Source organism: Hydra viridissima, unplaced genomic scaffold (assembly GCF_058129835.1).
Source record: "Hydra viridissima isolate aposymbiotic clone 2 unplaced genomic scaffold, HvirCarnegie_v1 scaffold_5, whole genome shotgun sequence".
In the NCBI taxonomy this organism is placed as follows: Eukaryota; Metazoa; Cnidaria; class Hydrozoa; order Anthoathecata; family Hydridae; genus Hydra; species Hydra viridissima.
Window position 1 is genome coordinate 14,834,678 of NW_028324304.1, and position 15,944 is coordinate 14,850,621.

The 15,944-nt window shown below is 30.3% G+C and overlaps 3 protein-coding genes across 6 annotated transcripts in view; all 3 read right to left on the bottom strand.

The window, feature by feature from the left end:
* Window positions 1-15,944, bottom strand: part of LOC145189440 (ralA-binding protein 1-like) — a 138,052-nt gene that overhangs the window by 107,638 nt on the left and 14,470 nt on the right. The window lies entirely within an intron of this gene.
* On the bottom strand, window positions 398-1,602 carry LOC145189104 (surfeit locus protein 1-like). Its single transcript, XM_080065676.2, has one exon. It carries the CDS (start codon window positions 1,465-1,467, stop codon window positions 655-657), a length of 813 nt encoding a protein of 270 aa, XP_079921802.2. The 5' UTR covers window positions 1,468-1,602; the 3' UTR covers window positions 398-654.
* Window positions 1,664-13,463, bottom strand: LOC145189101 (SUMO-specific isopeptidase USPL1-like). 2 transcript variants are annotated; one of them, XM_090086716.1, is made up of 7 exons: window positions 13,308-13,463; window positions 12,270-12,425; window positions 6,412-6,519; window positions 5,645-6,216; window positions 4,214-4,342; window positions 3,649-3,815; window positions 1,664-2,361 (listed from the first exon to the last, which is right to left on the bottom strand). In XM_090086716.1, the coding sequence occupies exons 2-7, from the start codon at window positions 12,393-12,395 to the stop codon at window positions 1,727-1,729; spliced, it is 1,737 nt and encodes a 578-aa protein (XP_089942842.1). In that variant the 5' UTR covers window positions 12,396-12,425; window positions 13,308-13,463; the 3' UTR covers window positions 1,664-1,726. The 2 variants fall into 2 exon arrangements, with proteins under 2 accessions (XP_089942842.1, XP_089942843.1); XM_090086717.1 differs by having other exon boundaries at window positions 1,664-2,626.

The window sequence follows — 15,944 nt, forward strand, 5'->3', positions numbered from 1 at the left end:
GATGAAAAGTAGATCTACTTTATATATGGTATATATTTATTTATATATCTATTAGTTATATATCTTACTTATCTTGTCTATATAGACAAAATACTTAAAGAAACAAAACCAACCACCCTTAATCTATTTTTAACTCATTACTTTAAGTTGTGCGGTTTCTTATTTTTTTGATGAAAAGTAGATCTACTTTATGTGATATATATTTATTTATATATCTATTAGTTATATATCTTACTTATTTTGTCTATATAGACAAGTGTAACCGCTAACATGGTTAATTAAACACAGTATTTGATAATAGTGCCAGTGGTTCTTAAAAGCATGTTAGTTATAATTATGTTTTTTTAGGAATTTAGAAATTTTAGGCCGATGTAGCAAGTAATAGTAATAGTATAACTGTTGTTAAAAATGATTGTCAAAATTACTTTTGTTGATTCCTTTCAAGTAATCTTTACACTTATTAGATGATTGCGGAGAGATATGAAAAACTTATTAGATGATTGCGGAGATCTTGATAAAATTTTTTTCAAGATTGCTGTCCTTTTTTGATATGTTTTAGACTAAAGTAGCTAGAGATAAAAAAAAACTTGAATATTACAGTGATACGAAAGCTATAAATAAAAGATAAGTCTTTACTCGCACAACTTAGATCGTTCAAACAGAAATTGGTTTTCTACGCATTTTAGAGAACATATAAAATGTCGCCGCGCTGAGTGAATACCAAGTCAGGATATACTGTAAGTGCTCATTGCGTACGCTGACTCTTGTCTGACCACCCAAAGGACCACCTTCAACCGAAGAAGCTAAATCAGCATCTATGAGAACAGGAATTGTGTGTAATATATTAGAAAATGCATCTACGTCACAATAATGGTACTCTAAACTATCCTTTTTTATAGACGGAGTGAACTGTGGTCTTTTTTCCCCTTTGCGAATTAAACCTGTCAACTCTACTTCCTTATCAACCTGGCCTTGTGTTCTGGTTAACGGGGATTTCATTTTTAAAGGCACCCACCCACGATTTACTAATATTCGCTCCCCTGTGTTCAAAATAAAAGGCGTAACGATGTGGTAACCACTATCTGATCGTGAAGATACCAAGCTACCATTGCTAATTGATTTTGGAACATTCTTAGATCGTGGTCCAAGAAAGATTTCTTTCGTATGATCAAACTTTCCACGCACAATTACTCTTTTGTACTCCATTTCATTAATCTTCCCAGGAAATAAGATATCAGAAGGAAGAGCCACCGGTTCGGAACTAGTGCGAGCCTCTAGATCGCGGATGAGTTCTCGCTTCCACACCAATCGCTTTACTTGCCATGTACCAAGGCAAAATGCTGTCACAGGTATTACTAATAGTAAGTATCGTGAATTGCTATCGGAAGCGTGCTGACCAACATTTGCACACGATCGTATTGTACCATCAGGAATAATTCGTTGAACTGACTTGTAGCAACGAAACATTTTTATGGTGCTTTAATATCAAAAATAAAAGAATTAATTGAAAAGAAAAACCACGAATGACATGAAAATGAATACAAAAACAGCAACAACTTTATTTCTTTTTTTTATTAAATAAGATTCAATAATAATAATAATCAGGGTAAAAGAGAAATCAGGGGTAAAAGGGAAATATTTGATAGAATAAAAGACAAACACATTCCAAACTCGAAAAAAAAAAAATCAGAAAATTTTATTTATCAAAAAGCATGAACAAATTTTTTTAGCTTAAAAACATTTCAAGTTCAGACAGATCATCCATACGAACATCAAAATGTGCTTTATGATTATTACTAGACTCTGTTAACACGTCATTGTAAAGTTCGTCGAAATCTCCGTCAAGAACGGTATTCACACGTTCCAGAATTCCATCAAGCGAAGGAATAAAAGTTTTTTTGTTTTGAATGTCAGGATTATTTGAGATAACGACGGACTTATTGTCAAACACTGGGAAACTATCGTTCACTTTGCTTCGATTATCAATGTTTTTCTCTGATAAAGTTTTAACCGTCTCTGAGACAGTTGATTTTGTAGTCAAGACTTCAGATTTCATTCGCGAAACATAAGGTTTATAACGCTTGTCATACATTAAGTTTTTTATACTAGAGTTTTTAGCTTGACAAGGCGAGCCTAACGGTGACAATCCGTCAATGCTCGATGAAGCAGATGGATATCCGCCACTTATGGATAAATTCTGAAGATTGTTTGAAAATTGTTCTCTTGCAAATTTTTGAAAAGATAAGTTTTCCACCTTTTCCCATACAAGGATATGCACTTCGGAAGCAGGGCATTGCGGGACAGTAAACTTGTACTCAGCTACAGGATCGTTTAAGTCGTCTGCGCACAGCCATAGCTTTTCTATAATAGATCAAACACATTGAATGAAAAAATGATAATCGATTCAATTACATGTTATTGTTAGCAGAAACACTTTTTAAAATGAATCCAAATTTTTTTTAACACTCATTTTTTTTGTTTTTCAAATTTATTTTTTTTTCATGCTCATGGCTTTCAACTCAAAGAGTTGTTTTTAAATCTTGCATTTAATTATTCCCTTATTGGCCCGCATTTAAAATGACTAAGTTTTCCTGTCAGCTAAAACTCTTTCAACTTGCGCACCAATCTAAAACGAGAAAGAGAGCTATATTAAACAACAACCACATTAAATGTATACGTAATATAAAAAGCGAAATACGAACCAATCGAAATTCGACACAAAGTTGCCGAATAAACGGCAGTCGTACTTACCAAACGAATATTCGACTTGCTGATCTTTTCAGGAAACTTAATACTCGATATACACAAAAGTAAAGTACAACTGAGACATTGAGGCATAATTTTTGTGGGTTATTTTTTATAAGCGAGAGAAAAGAGGAAAGAAGTGGAGACTTCCGTGGAAGACTACAGTACATTGAAAACTTTTCCCAATATGTTAACTATGACACACGCCGTAATCGCGCTGTTCAACGATACAAATATGATAACGTTCTTAAGAAACATTCTGCAGCTTTAATTTTGATACTGCTGTTATCTAGCGAGTGTAATAATAGCTTTAGTATAGCTTATAGTGTGGTTTTTAAAGTCCTGTTTGTTAACCGGAGCTTAAGAATTTAATGAGTGTAATCATCGTTTGCTCAGAAGCAAACGTAACGGAACTCTGGCTTTTTTCATTCCCGTTTAAGTTTCACCTTAAAGATTATGCAAGTTAGCAAGAAAACTCAAAAAACTCTTTAAAATCAAAATTCATAAAACTTAAATTTAATCTGAGGACGAAGCTATCTCGAAGAAAAAGTAAATTTAAATAAACGTAGAAAACAAGAACAGCAACTGAATGAAAAGAAAACAATACCCAATAAACTAGTGCTAGCAACTCATATTGGCAATTGTTGAGGGGTAAGAACATAACGAAAGATATGTAAAACTCAGCAGGAGACTAGATTTCAAAATTAGTCTCTAACTGCAGTGTTTTAAATCTCCCAGATTTCTGTGATCAACTTTGATTGTCAACAGTAAAGTTAACTTAAAAAATATTCTTAATTACAACGCAATCTATCACATAGAAAGCCAATGAAAGCAATTAAGTGGTTACTAACATTTGACATAATGTGACTTTTCACAAAGCAAAAAACAGAAAATTCAAATTACCTGAATAGCTAAAACTCCATAGTAAAAAATGGCGTCGCTTATTCAAATACTGTATAACTTGTGTAACCATATACTCATCTCCTGAAGATGTACTGAATGATAGTTCCTTCCAATACGCCTGGTTGTGTACTCCTTGTGGGAAATGAAAAAATAGCACAGGTGGGTATCTGAATAAAATAAAAGATAGTAAGAGCTTCTGATGTGATGCTTTCCTGGAGATAGAAAGAGTTCAAAGGATTCTTTATAAGACCAAATAATAATGTCAACATAAAATTATTAGAAATTGATTTCTCTGATATACAGGTTCAAAAGGTAGTCTTACTCTGCCTTCACTTTTGCAAATATTTAGACTTCCAACTCCCACTGCAAATCCCCTTTCCACTCCTTTGAGAACCAAATTACTTATTTTCACTTTTTTGCAACCCAGATTAGAGCAAAAAGCTGCTCAAATTTGGGTTTCAAAAGAGTGAAAATAAATTTTATACTTGTTTTATTATCCCCCTTCTGTGAGTAACATATAAATATGGTACTTATTCTTAACAGCATAATAAGGATACCTACTTACTTTTCGATAAAAATTTTGTTGACTTGATCTGCATTGTTACATCTGAAACATGCTCTCTTAAAGAATATATTGTCATTAAAATTCAACTCTGTGCTTGTATTGGGCAGGGTGATTACAACTTTTTGAAAACTGAAAAATAAACATTAAGTGTACTATGGATTGACTATAGTCTTATAAGACTTTTAAATTTCTGGCAGGTCAAGTGTAAAATTTTAAAATTTAACCTTCAAAAAAAAAAGTTTAATCTTGTTTAAAGACAAACTCTCGTAACTGTATTACAAAACTTGTCATAAGAAATATAAATTTAATAAAATGCACTACATTAAGTATAAATATAAAGATAAACAAAAAGAATATAAACTGAAAATGAATTTTAAAAGAAATACAAAGATTTAATGTAAAAAGGTTTTTTAATGTAAAAAATAGTTAAAAATATTTTGTGTCAAAGAAAAAGAAAATACATTAATTTTTTTCCTTTACTAAATTCAAAGTTTTAAGAATCTTATTCAACAATACTAAAAATAACAACACAATATCTAACTAAAAATAATGAATAAAAGAAAACATTTCATTTTGTTTCAGATTGAGACTAGCTCTTTAGATTGAAACCCTCACATAGAAATTGCTTAAACCATCCAAATATCTTTTACTGCATTTTTTTTTTTTTTTTTGTATAATTTGAATGAAAATAGGAAACTTCTCTTTTTTAACTTGAGATCCAACTTGGAGAGAAAGAACCATAGGCCCCCCATATTTATGCAAAACTCTCCTGGAGCATTTACAACAATGAAAGGAAATCTGAGAGATCATCTGAAAGAACACTAATGGTTTATTGAAATGATCAAAACATATTGACATATCCTTACTGCTAAAATATAATGATGAATGTCATATGGTTAGAGAACTCATTAGGGAAAACAGGTGAATTTGTAAAACCTGTCATTACTCAATGTTTCATCCAGCAGAAGCTGAGTGACTTCATCAGGTATCTAAACCATTCAAAATAGGCTTCTGAATTATTGGCCTTCAGATTAAATTAAAAGTATATAATTCAACTTGGAAACAAAACTTCATATCAAAAGAGAGAAAGATTTTTTGACTTTCTTCTGTCAGAACATCCTGGTGTTCTGCAGTGATGTAGGAGGTTTTCTAATGAAAATGGGGGAACAAAAGCCATCTTTTTATTGATAATTCTAAGCTGAGCCTAAAATGTGGTCTAGTGCATTCAAATTTTAGTTTAGGGCAGTTTACAATTTAATATTCTGACTTGAGCCTAAATCTTGATTTATTAAATTAGGAAATTATCTGATAAACTTTAGTCATGTGCTAAATATCATTAATATGAATATACTTTCATACATGATAATAATATATTAATTAAATAAACATTTATTCATGCAAAATACATGCCTATTTTTAAACACTTCTTACCTATTAAATTTCTCAAACTGACACTTTTGACACTTGAACTGGGACCTATAATTGACTTCAAGTTTTTCATACAGTTTTGTATCTGTCTTTAGAAGAAGAGGAAGTGAGAACAGAGGAGAATCTTCTTCATTGCATTTTGTTAATAACTTTGTTTTTAAGTACTCAAGGGCATCATAGCGAATCTCTTCTAGTTGTTTTCTAACATGATTGTATAATTTTTTTACTTGATAAATAGATTGTACTTTAGAGTACTCTTCATAGATAAGCGAAAGAAAACACTGTTTCTTTTCTTCAGAGAAATGCTTTTGAAATGAAGTGTTTAATACCAACAATGATAAAGCAGTATCAAGCCAACATAGTAAATCCTTATTTTCCCAAAGAGGATATTTTTTAACATACTCAGGACCACATTTAAAACTCTTTTCTGAAGTTGAACTTCCTGTACTGCCTGCTATTGTTGTTGTAGTGGATGAAGCCAGGCTCCCTACTGAAGTAGTCAGACAACTCTGTGAGGCATGTTGCGAAGTTCTATGAACATTATCTACAGTTAAGACAGAGCTATCCCGCTTTTTCTATAAAGTAAAATAAAAACATTAAATATTTTCTTTAGCTTCACCACAGCTATACATTCTACATGTGAATATGCTATACTATCAAATACATATATTTGAATATATAAGTAATATCAGGATATAAACTTAAATGTTTTTTAAGAAAACTCCCCAACAAAAATACTTTAAAAGAAATAAAAAACTACAAAGAAAAACCTTTTTTTTAATTTGTTTCTTTTTGCTAGTAAGAATGAGAGCTTTTTCACTGCTAATATTATCTTCTATGTAATCATTTAGAAGACTTGAATTCATTGGAAATGCACACTAAATGTAAAATAGAAAAGTAAGCACTTACAATAATACACAACAAGATCATAAACATATGCACAATGACTTCATTTTAAACTATTCCTTAACCATATCTTTACATTACAACAATAAAAATACACATTTAGATGAGTATAAAAATGAACTTCAGTCATTAAAAATAAACTCATTTGATGATTGACAGCTTTTTAAGATTCTTTGAATTATCAAATAACTCTCCTTGAGTTAAAATCTTGAGTAAATGTTAAAATACATAAGATAAGAATATTCTCAATGGCCAAATATTTTTGATTGTTAATACGAGTGTGAACCTTTTAATTTATGCTACTAATTTCTTATAATAATTCTTTGAGAAAATAGCTTCTTTATAGGAATCAAAATGCATATATGGAATATATTTAAAAAACAACACTTTACAACATATTTCTTTGCTAATCTTTTTTTTATTTTAATATTTAATGATTTTCATAATTTTTAAAATGTTTTTAACAGTTCTATAATAATAATAAAGACATGCTAATAATGATAATAATAATAATAATAATAATAATAATAATAATAATAATAATAATAATAATAATAATAATAATAATGATAATAATAATAATAACAATAATAATAATAATAATAATAATAATAATAATAATAATAATAATAATAATAATAATAATACATTATTATTATTATAACTATTATTATTATAACTATATATATTTTTCATATTTTATGACTTATCTTTTCTATTTTACTAGTTAAGTTGAGAATGCTATCAATACTTTATTATTTGTTAATCTAATGAGCTATGCATAATATACATTGTTTTTTTTTAGAAAAGTAAAAAGTTAAAAACAAAATAAGTTGGCTGGCATTTAGAACACCCACTGTAATATTTCATCATCCAGTTAAGTTACTGCATCAGTATTGCACTATTGCTAAAATTATTGCATCATCCTGTAAATACAAAATACATTTTTAAAACACATTATTAGAGAGATATTTTCAAAATTGATTTATTGTTAATGGAGACAAGAAATCAAAACAAACTATGGTGTATTGGTCAAGCTACATCTGTGATTCCAGGGCACAAGTTGCCATCTAAAAGACAAGTCTTAAAACCTTATTTTTTCTTTAAAAATCATAACAATGTAAAAGAAAGTGCAGGCCTTGTGGCAGATCAGGTTCTAGAGTTTTGGCAAAAAGCTAGAATTCCAACAAAGCAATGTTATCATGTTATAATACATGTTGAAAAACTTGTTGAGAAATACAGAAAGCTGAAAAAGAATAAATGCAGAAAAACAGAAACTCAACAAAGAAATGTGGAAACTTTTTCTCAAGAAATTGAAGAACTATTTGATATTGCTCATGAAGATGCTTTAAATTTAATGTCAATAGAAGAAGACAAGACCTTTCTTACACTACAAAGAGAAGGAAGAAAAGGCCAATTATGAGTTCAGTTGATTGTGAATTATTCAAACGAGAACAACGTATTTTAGATAGAAAAAAAGCAAATGAAGAAAGAGAAACAGAAAAGTTAAAAAGAAAAGAAGAAGGAATGTGTTCAACTGTCACAGACCTAGTTTTGAGAGAATCAGACTCCTCTCAAGGTACAGATAATGAAGTAGATGACTTTATTCCATCATCAGCAAAGAAACTGAAAAAGAGTGAAAAAAACAGAAAAAAAGAAAGTGATTACTCCAGCATTTTGTTCAGCTCTTGATCGTTTGAAAATCCCCAATTGTTCTGGTCCCTTGGTTTTGTCTACAACTTGTCAAGGGTTAGGTGGCAATATTGAACATTTTTCTACATCATATGAATCTCTTCGATGTACACATATTGAAAATTGGAAAGAAGTTGCAAAAATAATTATTTTAGAGTTCAAACCACATGTTCCATTAACTGTACATTGGGACAGAAAATTGTTATCCAATTTGACAAGCAGAAATGAAGTGGACTGACTGCCCATATTAGTGACAGGATATGATGTAGAAAAACTGTTGTCAGTCCCAAAACTGGATAGAGGCACTGGTGAACAAATAAGTTACGCAACAGAACAAGCTTTAAAAGATTGGGAAATATCATATGACAGAATTGTGGCACTCTGTTTTGATACTACTTCAAGCAACACAGGTATGCATTCAGGTGCTTTTACCTTGCTGGAAAAATTAATTGGAAAGTCTTTATTACACACAGCCTGTCGACACCATATTCATGAAGTGATTTTACTCCATGTTTACAAAACTTGTTTTGGAACATCTTCTGGTTCAGAGGTTAAGTTGTTTCAACGATTTCATAATCAGTGTAGTAAACTTAATTCTGAATCATGGCTCTTAACTGATGCAAATCTCAAAGTATATTGTTCACTTGTACCATCAGCTGTAGAATTTAGTGTAAATATGATTGCAAGGATCAAAACAACCTTGCAACGATTACAAAGAATTTTTGCAACTTGCGATAATTTTTTAGGAAAAACTCCTCCAGGCCAAAGGGGAATAACTTTTTGTTCTCCTGGCGCCATCCAACAAGCACGATGGATGGCAAAAGCACTGTACTCAATTCAAATCTACTTGTTTCGACATCAATTTTATTTAACTTTTAATTTAAAAAATGAAGAGTAGAATCTTCTACGATTTTCAATTTTTTCAATATTGATTTACATGGATTATTGGTTTCGGGCTCCCATTTCTTCATCTGCTCCTCACAATGACTTGACACTGATTAGGAAATTGAACAAATTCAAAATATTTGACAAAGAAGTGGCTGAATCTGCCATAAAAGCCATTGCAGGACATTTATAGTATTTAACTGAACACCTTGTGAGCCTCTCTTTTTACAGCAATAAGGTTGATAACCAAACTAAAGAAAATATGTTGCTTGCGCTTGAAAAGCCAGCTAATAAAACCCAGGTAAAAAGGCTTGAAGGTAAAGGATTAATGGATAAAATTGTAAGCATGAACTTAGATGACTTTGTAGAAAAGAGATTAAAATTTGTATTTGAATTGCTTGGAATAAATTGGACATTTATGAAGGAAAATTACCCAGACAAGTGGAGTACAATAACAGAATACCAGGATGCACATAAAATTGTTAATTCTATGAAAGTTGTAAATGACACAGCTGAACGAGCAGTGAAACTCATTTCAGATTACACAAAAATCTTGACAAAAGATGAAACTCATTTGCAATATATTTTACAAATTGTAGAAGAACATGGACATCAAATTCCAGATATGTGAAAGTCTACAATTGTAAATGCATTAATAAAAACAAGCAAACAACCTGAATCAAACATTGATTAAAATCATATAAATAACACTAAACTTGAATAAAATGATTAAAACTTCGTAATAATAAAAAAAAAAAGTATATTCGTTTTTATTTTACGTTGACCCTTAACTCTGATAATATCAAGCTCATTGAGCAACCCCTAGATATGAAAATATCCTACATATAATATTTTTCACAGTTTATTTTTTAGTTAAAAGGAGCACAATAAAGGGTTGAGAGTTCAATTTGGAGCACTTTGATTTTTTTTTGTCGCCCTAATACACAGATACATACATACACATACATATACATATACACACACACCCACACACACAAAAAAATATACATACATACATACATACATACATACATACATACATACATACATACATACATACATACATACATACATACATACATACATACATACATACATACATACATACATACATACATACATAAGGGTGTCCCAAAAAAAGTATAGTTTGTAAAGTTTTGGGTTTAACCTCCAAAAAATTTCCTTTTGTTGAACTTTAATTACTTGCCAAAAATGAGGCCAATCAAATGATGTTTAGGGGTGTCCAAGAGGACTAAAGTTTTGTATTTAACCACTGAAATGCATTAAAAATGATTAATTGCAAAGTTTGAGATCTAATAAGTCAATAAGTTTTCTCACAGAGAAGGTGATGTTATCTATATTTGCTTATTTTTAAGTGACAAATACAAATACAACAAATATAACAAAGTTTGTCTCATTCTTATTTCAAGAGGTATGGTGGTCCAAACTGAGCAAAAAAACACTTATAATACAACACACATTTATAACAAGTAATTATTGAAATTTGCCTGTTCATAGAGTTGGGAAACATAAATTGAATGTTAAGTTCTAAAATCTACATAGCTTTTAGTTCATTCAGATTGGATTGCTTGAAGTTTTTGCAATGTTGTTCCATTACTTGCAGTAGGTACTGCTTTTGCAGATCATTTTATGTTTGTTGATTAAAGTCCTCAATGCAAAGCCACACTCAGCACAGTCATTGACATATGTTAAATGTTAAACAGCTGCATAAGCAATGGTGAATGACTGTTTTTCTGGGAAGGCCTGAACAGGAACTTTAAGAAACCCATTATCAATGTCAAGTATCTCGAACAATGATCAGAAACTGTGCTAGGTAATTCTGTGAGCAAATGTGACCTGTACTCTGTTGAAAAATGCCAAAGCTGCAAGTTCAGGACTAAGGTATCAAAAATGTCTTTTTTCTTTCAGCTTTCTTCAGCCTTTCATTGTCAAAAGAACTGAGTCTTTTAAGGAATTGAATGTCATTCACAGGTGCATCCACAGCATGTTTTAAACACACCTATATGTAGACTAGGACAACAAATCAATTAAGTCTTTAAAGTGTTTGAAGTTCATTGGCTATGAGATGAATGATGGCCTCATTTCCTTCAACCAGCAGCTCCATATTTAGCGCATACACTACCTTTACCATCCAATGTGCTCTGGGAATGACACCAGATTTCTGAATTGGTTGTACAACATCCAAACCAGTCAGTAAACCAGCAAGTGACAGTTGCACTAAGTAATTTTCCCTTGGATGTTTTTTGTTCAGCTAGTGCTGAATCAACTCTTGCAGATCAGTGTGGTGCTGGGAGTAGTGGAGCACTCCTGGGTAATAGCTGTTCATGATTCAGTTAACTCCACTTTTCCAAAAAGCATTTGAAAAGTATAATATCAGGACCTGATCCTAAAAGTGTTTGAAAAATATAATATCAGGACCAAAGCAAACCATAAAATCATCAGACATACACACCAAAAGAGACTCACAGTGCCATGACTGTAGCTGCTCATTAACTTCTTGTGCTGCAGCATTACCTGTTCCAGAATCTAACTTTGGAAATTCAACAAGCTTGATGCTGCCATCAGCAAGAGAGGACAGCAATACTGGCAATTTCCTGATATACCTGGAAAAGGCTTTCCATCCCAGTGAACTACTGATTTTATGAGACTGTAATCAGTCTTAATTCTATATATATTTTAAATAATTTTTTTAAAAAAAGTTTAACAATGGCAGACAACATTTAGATTGCATTACCACCAAAGAATATCTAGTAAAAATAATGACAATAAACAAATAAGAATGAGCAGACTTAGCTGGTTACAAGGCATTTATAGTTTAGGTAAAAAGTCACTAAAAACTGACTTTCTTGCCAAGTTTGGACCACCATATCTCTTGAAATAAGTATGAGACAAACTTTAGTGTATCATATTTGTATTTATAACAAAAAAAAAATGAGCAAAAATAGATAAGACCTTCTCTATAGGAAAATTTGTGGACTTATTAGATTTCAATTTTTGCAATTTATTTGGTTTTTAAAGCATTTTGGCAGATTCTTGACTAAAAGCATGTTGCTCTAATACCAGGTATAACTATTTTTTCTTTATACTTTTTACAATCTTTTTTTAAGAAATATAAAATTGTTACCTCTTTTTTTGGACAGAGCCACATCCCACTTTTTAGGTTCATCATCACAAACTGTAATGGTAGGAACTCACCCTCCTTAATACATTCCATGCAATATCTGTTAACTGTCATCATAAAATTTATCATGTTTTATGGAGCTTTAGAATAATTAAGGATCTAAATTAAAACAATTAAAGACTAAGTTAATATACATTCTTAACCTCTACAACTTTTCTTTGGGATTATAAGTATTATTTTATAATTTTTTATTTTTGTATATGTGTATAAATAAATGTAAATAATATATTACATCATTTATTTTAACTATCTTTTATTTCTTTTAGCAATCTATTTTGTGAGTGATGCTATATAAAATTTGTGGATTTTGTTTCTTATGTTATTTTTGTATTTGCTTTATCTTACTTAGGTCATGTCTTTTTGTTAATGAATCACTACTTGCAATGCTTTGTGTTTTGCAACATTCTTAATAACAAAAAATATACTGATATTGATAATTTTATAAAAAAAAAAGTATTTAACTGATAGTAACTTTATCGCCCCCTTGATAAAGAACAAACTTAACACTTTTTATGAAAATGACACCAAAAATTTAAAATTTCAATTATCTACATTCTTTCAGAACAAACCCAACTGATATGTTTAAAAGAAAATTTGTTGTCGTATTAGAGCCGTTAAAACTTAACCTTTAATGTTGAATATTAAATTTAAAGATTTATATCTTAAAAGCGCTCTCCTGAACATTTTTATATTTAACAGTAAGGTTAGTTTTTAATTAAGCGGACAGTTTGATGATAAAGTGGTAAAAATATTATAACCATACTGTAATTTCACAGCCTAATTTTGTATGTACAACATTTGTAGCTAACTGATTTAACGATAAAGGTAATATGTATGTGATGTGCATTACTAAATAGTAAGATAACAACACCATGCTTTTAAACGGTCGATGACTAAAAATCAAAGAAATTTATTTCTAAAGAAAATGTATCATTTATACTTTAGTTTAAAAAAAAAAAGTAATTAGATATACTATACCACCTGCATTTATTCATAACAGATCAATTTCAGAATGGTTGAAAGTGTAGCTACAGAGCTAAAACTTTCAGTTGTGCCGAAAAAATCGTTTTTGCACTATAAGCTTGTTACGTCAGTTTTTATTTTTGAGTCAATTCGGCGTTGAGTTTTTGTATAAGGTATTCCTCAGGTTTTTTAATCTGGCATTTAGAATTTAATATAAGATACTTCGTTTAACTCGGCAAGCCACATGTTTGGCAAGCATTCTACATCAGGCGAAGCAAAGTTTATTAAATACATATAGAAGCCCCATTCCAATTTTAATCACATAATATATATCAACTAAAGAGTTAACCTGTCAGTCTGAAATATTTCGAAATGCAATAGATAGAGTAGGTAAAACAGCATTTCCCCTAAAATGTATTGTTTATTTATCATGTGATTACATTTTGAGTATAAGAAAAATTTTTTTTTTTTTTTAAAAAAAGTTGTGAAAAATGATTAACAAAGTATTGTTTTGTTTTTAAAACAGGAGAAAAAGTATATATAATGTATAATTATTTCTCGCTTCGTCTGGTATCTTTTTAAGAAGATCTACTTTTTTAGGTCTCTTAATCTTTCGATTTAAACGAGATCAATATTGTCAAGCATCGGTATCAGTGTCGGAAGAGCGAAATTCAACAATTTGGAAAGATACGAATTGTCACCCGAATTAAGCGCAGACGCTTAATTCGTGTGACAATTCGTATCTCTTCAAATTGTTGGATTTGATGATTTTTAAGAAGAAATTCCGAAGAAGAAACTAAAGAAGTTTATAATGCGGTTTCTTCCACACAAAAAAATCCGTTCATTTGTCTAATATTGCCCACTAGCAGCTCTACTACCTCATGAACTTTGCCAATGTACAAACTCATCTTCTGAATCAGAAATGTCAAGATCAGAGCTCAAAATTTCTACTGCGTCTTCTGGGTTGTATTCAATAGGTCTGAGTTGGATCTTTGACAAATTTTTTTCTCGGGAGAAACAAAACGACTTTTAACATGGATCTATAAGAGATGGACGTGCAACCTATTGTTTTTTTTGCGAACCGCGATTGTTGTGCATTGTTACAAATCTTTTGTTTTAAACAATAAAAACTAAATTATATTAAAATCTGTCGGATTCGTCGAAAAGTCTTGGTCTCGTCTAACCAGTCACATCAATTTTCTTTTTAGTTATTCAAGATAACAGAGATAAAATCAGGTTTTAAGCTTAACTTTATATAGCTAGACATTCTTAACACTTTAAGAAATAACGCTAATGATAATATAGAAATTGAGATCATTTACTTAACTACTTTAGTACATGTATAACTAAAGATGTAATAAATAATACAAAATATCAACTGGTTTTGTAGCCACCTAGAGCGCATCGGTTTCATGTCCAGGGAACTACTCTATCTACTATATTGCTAAGAATAAATATTTTATACATAAAATGAATGTAAATACAATAAAGAAAAAAATAATTTGTCACAGTTTTAAAGAATCTAGCAAAGCCAATTTATGGCAAACCGCAAAAATAACTAAGTATTTAATATTAACATGGTATGATTTACCAGCTATATATAAACTAATTTTGATTTGACAAAAGTAAATGGGCTTATATGTGCTTTTTATGACAAATGAAATAATATATGAAATATGAAAAACGAAAATATGAAATATCTGGCCGCATTTTGCAAGATAATTGTAAATTTCAATAACTTTTTAAAAGAATTTGGTTTATCAAATGAATTATAAAAAAGCCGTTAAGGAAATATGCCTACTAAAAAAATAATGCATAAAGGAATTATGGAGATAATATATTATGGAGCTTATAGAGTAGTCGAGGGAAAAAATACTCAAAAGTTACACCAAATTAAGCCTGGTGAATGAAGGACCAAGTAGTTGAATGAAACCAGACCATGACAAAGAATTTTATTTAAGATTTTTTATACTTCACTATACTTTTTTTTAGTCATTTTAAATTTATTTTATCATTGACGGAACTTTTTTTACACGAGAAAAGTTCCCAAATTTACAAATGTTTATCTTGGAAAAATGATAAAATTCTGTTCGTGCCGACAACTAATTTCTTTTACCCTAAAAGAAAAACTTTTTTGGTGGGAACTTTATTGAAAGGCTTTATTGTTAGAAAATTTAAAACAAGAAAAATTTTCGAATGCGATTGAAAAGTCATATTTATACAACCCATATCTTTTCAATGATATATTATATATACTAGATGTCTAACTTCGATCCGAAAAGTGAAGCCATGGAAGCCATTTCTAATTCGGGCAAAAAGATGCATTTTTAACTTTTATTTCGCACGTTGGATATAGCATTTGCCGTTATTAAAAATGGCGGATTCAATTTTTAAACAAAAAAAGCGGCTTCACTTTTCGTCCAATAAAATTCCGCAAGTTAGACATCTAGTATATTATAATATTGGGTTGTCCGATAAGTTTTTGCCGTTTTTCTAAATTTGATATAACAATTTAATCAGTAATGTATTCTTCGTTATTTGTTACGACTTGCTCCCAACGTTCAACGAGTTTTTCGATTCCTCTTCGGTAGAAATCGCCCGGCCTCGATTCGAAAAATTCTTCTAACTACGCCCGTAATTCGACGTCGTTGTTAA

Coding starts and splice junctions, on each gene's coding strand:
- LOC145189101 (XM_090086716.1), bottom strand. CDS start 12,395: ATGATAAATTTTATGATGACAGTTAACAGATATTGCATGGAATGTATT. Junction 6,520..12,269: donor GGCTCTGTCCAAAAAAAGAG/GTAACAATTTTA, acceptor TTTTACATTTAG/TGTGCATTTCCAATGAATTC. Junction 3,816..4,213: donor AACAAAATTTTTATCGAAAA/GTAAGTAGGTAT, acceptor TATTTTATTCAG/ATACCCACCTGTGCTATTTT.
- LOC145189104 (XM_080065676.2), bottom strand. CDS start 1,467: ATGTTTCGTTGCTACAAGTCAGTTCAACGAATTATTCCTGATGGTACA.